Source organism: Solea solea, chromosome 21 (assembly GCF_958295425.1).
Source record: "Solea solea chromosome 21, fSolSol10.1, whole genome shotgun sequence".
Taxonomy (NCBI): domain Eukaryota; kingdom Metazoa; phylum Chordata; class Actinopteri; order Pleuronectiformes; family Soleidae; genus Solea; species Solea solea.
The window spans coordinates 20,324,295-20,334,294 of record NC_081154.1 but is presented as its reverse complement, the minus strand read 5'-3'; the positions used below and the strand labels follow the sequence as shown (position 1 = coordinate 20,334,294).

General features: G+C 45.6%; 1 protein-coding gene across 4 annotated transcripts in view; it reads right to left on the bottom strand.

Annotated features, from left to right (window-relative positions):
* Window positions 1-10,000, bottom strand: part of ebf3a (EBF transcription factor 3a) — a 27,821-nt gene that overhangs the window by 614 nt on the left and 17,207 nt on the right. Inside the window, exons 9-16 of one of the 4 annotated variants that reach the window (XM_058621716.1) lie at window positions 6,741-6,874; window positions 6,517-6,643; window positions 6,181-6,269; window positions 3,292-3,357; window positions 2,446-2,608; window positions 2,163-2,366; window positions 1,146-1,310; window positions 1-672 (exon numbers count right to left, since the gene is read on the bottom strand). The exon at window positions 1-672 is cut by the window's left edge and continues 614 nt beyond it. In XM_058621716.1, the coding sequence (XP_058477699.1) occupies window positions 641-672; window positions 1,146-1,310; window positions 2,163-2,366; window positions 2,446-2,608; window positions 3,292-3,357; window positions 6,181-6,269; window positions 6,517-6,643; window positions 6,741-6,874 (980 nt within the window). In that variant the 3' untranslated portion in view covers window positions 1-640. The remainder of the gene's footprint in view (window positions 673-1,145; window positions 1,311-2,162; window positions 2,367-2,445; window positions 2,609-3,291; window positions 3,358-6,180; window positions 6,270-6,516; window positions 6,644-6,740; window positions 6,875-10,000) is intronic. The other 3 variants (XM_058621718.1, XM_058621717.1, XM_058621719.1) reach the window with 3 other exon arrangements.

Here is a 10,000-nt window from a genome sequence, read left to right as displayed (position 1 = left end):
CCTTCCTGATGATGTCTTCACAGTGCCACGCCCCCTTCCATCTGTCCTCCACCAGGGGTGGAGCCTCTATCCTCCCTTCTACACATCCTGTTTCCTAAGAGACGAACCATCCTTCCTTGCTTCCTAGGCAGGAAACCTTATTTGAACATTGAACATGTTCTTCATCCTTGTCCCCTAAGAAGGAAGTGTTCTACTTTATTTCCTAAGTAGGAAGCTTCCTTCTATGTTTCCTAAGTAGAACACTATCCACCTTGTTTAGGCCCTTCAAGAAGGAAGCTTCCTTCTCTCCTCTCTGACACAGTGTTTCTCCTTCTTTGGGGCCTTTAATCTGTTCCTTCTTAAATTGCAGGTAGAGGTCACATGACAGCTGTGACATCATAGTCTTTACAGACCCCTCCCCCTCAACACAGAGTTACATCAGAATCATGACACAGCAAAAACAAAATCTGTACAAAATGTCTTTGTGTTTTTCTTTTTAGGGACCAGAGGCTCCGCCCAGTCCAGCAACAACTCATTCTCTCTCCTCTGACTGGTCAGCTGCTGCTGCCTGAGGCCCCTCCCCCTCTGAGGTGATTAGTGCACGTGGTCAAGGGGGAGGACACAGAAGAGGATGGAGGAGGAGCAGGAGGAGGGCGTCGTCCTACATTGGAGGGACGACGAGTCCGGACATGGCTGTGGAGACAAAATGGGCGGAGACATATGTGAGTACAGAGGTGGGCGGAGTCCTGTAACTATGGTTGCTGTGTGGTCTGAAAGTGTGGTGCAGCAGAGGGCGCTGTGAGTAAGACAGTGACAAACAAATCTGCTGACTCATCTGTTAGCTTAGCTGTTAGCTCCACTCCAGGGTGTGTGTGTGTGTGTGTGTGTGAAAAATACAATGTCATAACTAAATTTAACACATATAAACATATGTATATTTACATATATAATATAATACATATGAGATATGATACATTACTATTGTCACACACAAGGGGAGGAGTTAGCGGAGGACAGGTGAGGAGGAGGAGTTAGTGGAGGACAGGTGAGGAGGAGGAGTTAGCGGAGGACAGGTGAGGAGGAGGTGTAAGTGGAGGACAGGTGAGGAGGAGGAGTTAGTGGAGGACAGGTGAGGAGGAGGAGTTAGCAGAGGACAGGTGAGGCACCTTGCAGGCCGTTAGCGTTGTTAGCAGCACAGTTAGGAGGAGGAGAAACAGGAGGTCTGACGACAGGAGCGAAGGCGCTCTTCTGTTTGACGGCAGCAGAGAAGGAGAAGACGCCGTGAGACGAGGTACAGTTGGACACAGCCATGGTGGGACTGGAGGGGACGACTGGAACACAAGAAACCACATCAGACCAGAAACCACATCAGAAACCACATCAGAAATCACATCAGACCAGAAACCACATCAGAAAGCACATCAGACCAGAAATCACATCAGAAACCACATCCGAAACCACATCAGACCAGAAACCAAATCAGAAACCACATCAGACACCACATAAGACCAGACACCACATCAGACACCACATCAGACCAGACACCACATCAGACCAGAAGCCACATCAGAAACCACATCAGAAACCACATCAGACACGAGACCACAAACCACATCAGACACCACATCAGAAACCACATCAGACCAGACATCACATCAGAAACCACATCAGACACCACATCAGACCAGAAACCACATCAGAAACCACATCAGACACCACATCAGACCAGAAACCACATCAGACACCACATCAGACCAGAAACCACATCAGAAACCACATCAGAAACTACATCAGACACGAGACCACAAACCACATCAGACACCACATCAGAAACCACATCAGACACCACATCAGAAACCAGATTAACTCCAAACATTATTGATCGCAGTATTGATTGCAGTATTGATCGCAGTGTTTATCGCAGTATTGCTTGCAGTGTTTATCGCAGTATTAATCACAGTATTGATCACAGTATTGATCGCAGTATTGATGGCAGTGTTTAATGCAGTATTGATCACAGTATTGATCGCAGTGTTTATCGCAGTATTGATCACAGTATTGATCGCAGTGTTTATCGCAGTATTGATCACAGTATTGATCGCAGTGTTTATTGCAGTATTGATGACAGTATTGATCACAGTATTGATCGCTGTATTGATCGCAGTATTGATCGCAGTATTTACCTTGATACTTACTGCCGTAGGGCGAGTTGGCAGACGACCCGTTGAGAAAACCTGGTGACGTTGCCACTCCGAGGTTTGGCATCCCTGTGTTGCCGTAGCCGTTCATGCTATTGCTCACCGTGTTGCCATAGTTACTCTGCTGAGGGGTGGAGCTGGGGGCATATCCCCGTGGCGACACGCTGCTGGTGTTCCGACTGTAACCGACTGGTAGAGGGAAACAGAAGAACAGGTGAAACAAACACTCAGCAGCAACAGTGAGCCCCGTCACAGCATCGTCTGGTACCTTGCGTTGTCTCAGAGACGTTGACCGCCAACTGTCCGCTGAAGGAGTTCACTCCCATCATGCCGTGGGAGGCACTGTTGCCTAGCGACGTGATCTGGTTGTGGTTCCTCGGGACGCTGTAGAGCGCCTCGGCGATGTCCGCCGCTCGCTTCAGGATGATTTCCTGTCAGAAGATGTCACATGATCGTCATGGCGATAGCTTTTTTACGTGTGGCGGTCTGTTGTTACTAAGTAACCAAACCTGGAAGCTGCTGCAGCTTCACTGAATTCATTCATTCATTCTGCTGAGAAAGTTGTGAAAACAAGACTGCAGTACCAGCAGTGACCACCAGGAATGTCATTTACCCAGAGACGAGATGATCTTGGTCATTTTGTGTCTGTTTCACTCACACAAAGATGGATTTACATGTGTTTACAGCCTGTTGCTTTCTGTTCAAGGTCACTGTGTGTGTGTGTGCGTGTGTGTGTGTGTGTGTGATTAACTCCTGCCTGAGCAGCGTGTCGGACACACACAGTATAAAGAGCTTGTGACTCATAAACCTGCTTCATCCTCTCTCTCAAAAATGACATAAATCACAATTTCCTTCACTGATATTTACAAAAGTGAATTTAATCTACTCTCACTTATATATTATATTATATATTATATATTATATATTATATATTATATATTACATGAGCATGTGAATGCGTGAATGGGTGAATGGCATCTCGTGAGTCGTCGTCAAGATGAGAAAATAACTTTATTAATGCAGAACATTCCCAAACACACACAGAAACTCAGTGATTTTAACGTCACACACACACACAGGAGTTGTTTGGTGTGTGTGTGTGTGTGTGTGTTACCTGGTTGTTGTGAGGCATCCCATATAGCGCCTCCACCAGGTCAGCTGCTCGCTTCAACAACACCTCCTGCAGATAAACACACACAAGGAAGACAAGTCTCCGTCATGTGACTGTGGCATTGAGGAACACTTCCACGACAACATCAGGACCACAGCCACGCCCCCACTCTGCCTGACACCTGAAACAGAAGGACTGTACATCTTCCTCAGCCAGAGGTGCAGCAACAGCCTCTCACCCTGCATCTGCACCAGGTGACGTCCACCCTGAGGAGGATCAACACCAGTAATGCGACAGGCCCTGATAAGGTGTCAGGTCTGTCGCTGCAGCTCTCCACGGTCCCTGTCTGCCTGAAGTCCTCCATCATTGTGCCTGTGCCCAAAAAATCCACTGTCACCTGTCTCAATGACTTCCGTCCTGTCGCCCTGACCCCGGTCATCATGAAGTGCTTCGAGCGGATCCTCCTGAAGTACATCAAAGACGCCTGCAGGGAGAACCGCTCTACGGAGGATGCCGTCTCACGACCCTGACTCACCTGCAGCATCCAAACACCTGCGTCAGGATGCTGTTTGTGGACTTCAGTGTTCAGCGTTTAACACGGTTGTCCTGGACGTGCTGGCGCTGAAACTTCACAATCTGGGTCTGGCACCATCGCTCTGCTCCTGGATCAGCAACTTCCTCACCAACAGGCCCCAGGTGGTGAGGACACGGGGGTCCACTTCTGCACCTCTTCACTGCTCTGCCATCCATCCCACTAACATGGTCGTGAAGTTCGCGGACGACACCACCGTGGTGGGTCTCATATCCAACAATGATGAGACCCACCACAGGGAAGAGGTCCAGTACATCACACAATGGTGCTTCAGGAACAACCTCATCCTAAACAACGCAGGTCATAGTGGACTACAGAGCACGCTGTGGAGCATGGACTGTGAACACTTGGCACCTGGTGAAGAAGCTGAAGTGGACTGGACTCTCTCCTCAGCTTTTACAGAGCCGCGATAGAGAGCATCCTGTGTCTCAGTGTGATGGTGTGGTACAGCAGCTGCACATCACAAAACAACTGCACAGGGGACTGATCTACACCTCACGACTCGGGGGGCAACAGACCCCACCCACCCGGGCAACGCTCTTTTTGCACCACTTCCAACAGGAAAACAGTACAGGATCATCAGACCCTCCACTAATAGACTCAGGGACAGCTCCCCCCCCCCCCCCCCCCAGGTCTTGCACTAAGCTGCACTTTATATTTATATTTATCTTCTTTCCCCCTGTACATACATTTCCCTGCATAGTTCACCTGCAATATTTGATCTTGTTTGTGTTTTTTATTATTCTATAAGTGCTTTTATCTATTTATGACATTTTAATGTGTACCGAGAGTCTCGGGAGGACATTTTGTTATGCTTGCTTAATAACAATAAAGAATCTTCAAACAGGTTTAGGTCCCCACAACATCAGTAATACCTGGACACACACACACACACAGCATTTTAACTCTGATCATTCAAGTGAAGTGGATCAGTGTTTAACAAGCTCACAGTGTGTGTACGCGTGTGCGCGTGCGCGCATGCATGTGTGTGTGCGCGCATGTGTGCGTGTGCGTGCGTGTGTGCGTGCGTGTGTGTAGACACAGAACAATGCTTCATTCAGTCTTTATCTTAATTAAACACACTCAGTTAATCTGCTGCTTCTTCAGGCTTTTCAATTAACCCCGCCCCCTCACTAACACCCCCCCGTCTGTCTCTTCATCCCTCCATCATTCAAGCGTTCATCGTTCTCGTGTTTATTCATCTTTTATTCATCCCTCCATCCTGTTTCTGTGTTTCCCTTTTTTCCTCCTCATGTAAAAACCTTTTCTTGTGTCACACACACACACACACACACACACACACACCATGTTATCATGTGTGTGTGTGTGTGTGTGTGTGTGTGTGTGTGTGTCTGAGAGGGGAAGTCATTTGTGTGAAGTGTCTCTCAGCCTGTGATCGTCTTTAATCTGCTCATTTATGTGGAGAGACGCTCGAGTGTGTGTCTCACTCACACACACACACACACACACGCTGACATTATTACAAGTGTTTCTCTGTTACTCAGTAAGAGGACAAGCACCTCTCCCACACACATACATTAAACAGGTTACTACGGCGATGGACCTGGAGATTTCATCACTGAGGAAGAAACCAATTATGAACACACACACACACACACACACACACAGAGGAAATGAACGTTCATAGACGACATGAAGAATTAAAATTAATCTGGGATGTTTTGGTGTGTGTGTGTGTGTGTGTAACAGTGAGATAAAGACGTGATCATGTGACGTAGGTTATTGTGTGTCGTTCTCTCAAAGCTTTAGCGAAGAAACCGAAATGTCACCAAACAGAAAACATCGTTATTTTTATAAATCAGATAAAGACTCTGTGTGTGTGTGTGTGTGTGTGTGTGTGTGTGTCCTGTCGTGCCACATGGCTGCTCTCGTTGATTACCTGATTTGACTGTTTCCACCTCCCTGTTTGCCAATGGGCTTTACACACACGCACACGCACGCACACACACGCACACACACGCACACTTTATTCAATCATCTGTGTGTGTGTGAGAGATGAATGTCGTGTCGTGCGCAGCGTCTGATTGGTCAGTTTTATTGTTGGACATGAGACAGAGACGGCCATGTGTCTTCATCACATGACCTGAACCTACACGTTAACACATGCACTGATGATGTCACCATCGTTTACAGACGTGTGTGTGTGTGTGTGTGTGTAAACAGATGTGTATCAGAGCAGCCAACCAGAAACAAGACTGATTGACAAAACAGCAACAATCATCATTTTCTTTGTTTGTATAAATGATTGTGTGTGTGTGTGTGTGTGTGTGTGTGTGTACCTTGGGCAGTCTCTCAGGGTCTCCAGGGTGACGTGGGATGACCTTCTGTAACCTCTGGAAGCCGTAGTCTATAGTGGGCTCGTTCAGAGCTGCAGAGGAAGATGCTCATGTGTTAATAACACGTTAATAACACGTTAATAACACGTTAATAACACGTTGATAGCCTGGCATGTTAATGATGTGTTACTTCCTGCATTGCTCTGATTGGCTGAGCTTCATGTTGTGACTCAGTTCAGTTGATGATGTCACGTGTCACTCACTGATTGGTTACTTAATGGTTACTTAATGGCAGCTGATCACGGATCAATATCAGTGATCAGTGATCAGTAGAGTTACCCGTGTAGACGAAGCGTCCCGGTGCTCCTTTACAGAACTGTTTGGACTTGTAAGACAGTGTGACCTCCACGACCCCGGGGATGTGACGGGGCGGAGTCTGGACGCGGATGGCGTGAGGAGTGATCAGCTGGACACACGCACACACACACACACACACACAGAGGGTTGTGGTGAGCTGCATGTATTGATCAGTGGTGATTGATGGGCGATCAGGTCCATGTTACCTCGCTCCACACCAGCATGGTGCCAAACACCACCTGCAGGCCGTCAAAGAAGTTGTCCCCGATCAGGATGACGGTGGCTCCGCCCGTGGTCCAGCCCTCACTGGGACTGATGGCTTTGATACAGGGCGTGGCTGCTGAGCACAGTGATGTCACACACACACACGTCATTACCCACGATGCATCAGGACGCCCAGTGAATGTTCATGTGACCTCACACTCTGACACACACACACACACACACACACTGTAGATACCACTGTGCCAGAGTAAATGCAGATGGGACCATTAATGAAGGATTTTTCCCCTCACTCAGAGAAATACTGCATTTTAAAATAAATATCACCTTTAAAATGTGCATTAGCAGCTTAAACACTCATGGAAGTCATGTGACAACATGTGGACATTAGCTGTGCTGAAGTGAAGCAGAGTCTAATTACACAGGTTTTAGTGAAGAGATGCCGAGGCGACTCTATCTGTGTCGTCAGGGTTCGAGCAACAAGGTTGAAAGAACCCTGATGATGCTGTAAGGATTCTTCTTCTTCATCTTCTTCTTCATCTTCTTCTTCATCTTCTTCTTGACTGACGCAAAAAACTTGTATGAGGTCATCTGCTGTCGGGTTTAACGTACATGAAGGAAACTTAGTACACGTGTTCATGAAGTGGGGACGGTCAAAAAAGTCAGTGACGACTTCCCTGTGAATCCTACAGGAAGGCCGCCATCTTGGATTGCACACCAAAACAGAGGCCATTTTGGCCATTTTGCACCAATTGTATGTGAACGAACTCGTCCTAGAGCTTTCATGGGATCACCTTCAAACCTGGTGAGGTCACTGTGGACAAGTTGAGGAGCTTAAGTTATCAAAAGGTTTCTAATAAGTATCATGGTTTTCAAGATAGGGGGCGGCACATTTGGTGAAAATTTCCATTTTTCACCACAGGCAACGAAACTCTTAGAACTTTGCGATAGAAGGTCCCATCCCAACCAAATTTGCTAGGGTTGATGATGGACCATGGCTGAATATGTCTATGCAAAAGCTGTATATTTTGAAAACAGCGCCTCCTGGTGGTAACAGAAAATACAACAAATACACAATTTCAGTAATAACCTTTACAGAGTTCATCGTATCAAACTCAAAATTGTTGAAAACACTCAAAACACATGGTAGATGATGCGTGCTTAATATGATAACAAATCGCTCAACTGTGTTTCCATGGCAACGATGCAAAGTCGGATATTTGCGACAAAAAAACAAACTGCTACAACTTTGCGAATCCTAGTCCCATCTGAACCAAACTTGCTAGGATTGATGATAGTCCGGCCCTGAAGGCGCCTATATGAAAATATTCACTTTCAAAAACAGCGCCCCCTGGTGACGGCAGACAATATGACCTCTGGTATTTGAATGAACTAGTCCTAGAGCTTTGATATGTGAGTCAAGGGACCTTCCCTGAACAGGTTTACGGACACGCCTCCCACCCAAAAGGAAGTTGGCCATTTTAAACAGGAAGTGCCCTTTAACATGGCTGTACATTGTCCGATCTGCACGAAACTTGATGTTTGAGTCAAGGGACCTTCCCTGAACAGGTTTACGGACACGCCTTTCACCCAACAGGAAGTCGTCCATTTTAAACAAAAGGTGCCCTCTAACTTAGCACAGGGACACCGCTGAAAATAACTAGGACTGAAAATAACTAGTATCGCAATCGGTGAATGAACGGGAGATGAGCTAGAGGACTCGAGCTCGAACCCGTTCAGAACTGCTTGCGGTACTAGTTATTTTCAGTCCTTTCTGCTTGTATTTTCGTGAAAGTGAGTTGTTGTTTTGCTCTTGTTTTGCGGCTGGATCTTGAGTTCTGGAGTGATAGATATGGTACCGTTGTGATCTGTGAAGTCTCTACTATCGAGCTTTTTTAAACATGATGACGCTGATTCTCCGGTGCTGCTTTTAAAAGTTTACGCTGTTCTGGTGTTTCCGGCTCGTGTTTGTTAAATGTTAGTTAAATGATAGTTAAATGTTAGTTAAATGTTAGTCAAATGTTAGTTAAATGATAATTAAATGTTAGTTAAATGTTAGTTAAATGTTAGTCAAAGGTTAGTCAAATATAGTCAAATGTTAGTTAAATGATAGTTAAATGTTAGTTAAATGTTAGTCAAATGTTAATTAAATGTTAGTTAAATGTTAGTTAAATGTTAGTCAAATGTTAGTTAAATGATAGTGAAATGTTAGTTAAATGTTAGTCAAATGTTAAATAAATGTTAGTCAAATGTTAGTTAAATGTTAGTCAAATGTTAGTTAAATGTTAGTCAAATGTTAGTTAAATGATAGTCAAATGTTAGTTAAATGTTAGTCAAATGTTAATTAAATGTTAGTTAAATGTTAGTTAAATGATAGTTAAATGTTAATTAAATGTTAGTCAAATGTTAGTTAAATGTTAGTCAAATGTTAGTTAAATGATAGTCAAATGTGAGTTAAATGTTAGTCAAATGTTAATTAAATGTTAGTTAAATGTTAGTTAAATGATAGTTAAATGATATGGCGCATTTCCACCGTAGTTTTAAGTGATCTACAGTTCGTCACTGTTCAGCTTGATTTCTGTGTGGGAGGTCTCTTACTGTGACGGGACTCTGGCCAGTCAGCGGCCGGCAGTCTGACCAATCATCGCATAGTACCTACTCAGCACGCTTTTGGAACCTCGCTGGAGCAGGTACTAAAATAGTACCTGGTACCAGGTACTATTTGGCGTGGCGTGGCGTGGCGAGGCGTGGCGTGGCGTGGCGAGGCGTGGCGTGGCGTGGCGAGGCGTGGTGTGGCGTGGCAGGTAGAGCCGGTGGAAATGCACCAAATGATGACCCTCACTTGTTAGGGTTAGTCAGACTAAGGTCGTAGTCTGACTAAAAGAGACAAAATGGACTTATTGTCCGTGTACATGTGACTCCGCCTCTGTATCTCTGTATGAACTGGTGTGTGCGCGTGTGTGTGTTTGTGTGTGTGACCATGCAGTAATCAAACTATGCGTCACATGATCCAGGTACGTTAGTCTGACTAAGACGAGCTGGACTTAAGTCGGACTAAAGTGTTTTCATGACAATAAAAAAAGTGAGTTATGGTCTTTGAACATGAATGTGAACACATGAGTGAATGATGTGATGTGTGTGTGTGTGTGTGTTCATTGGTCATGTGACTGATGACCTGTAGTCATGTGTTCTGTGTTTAAAGCTGCACTTTTACGGTGGAAACAACACGGACAGACCCACGGGA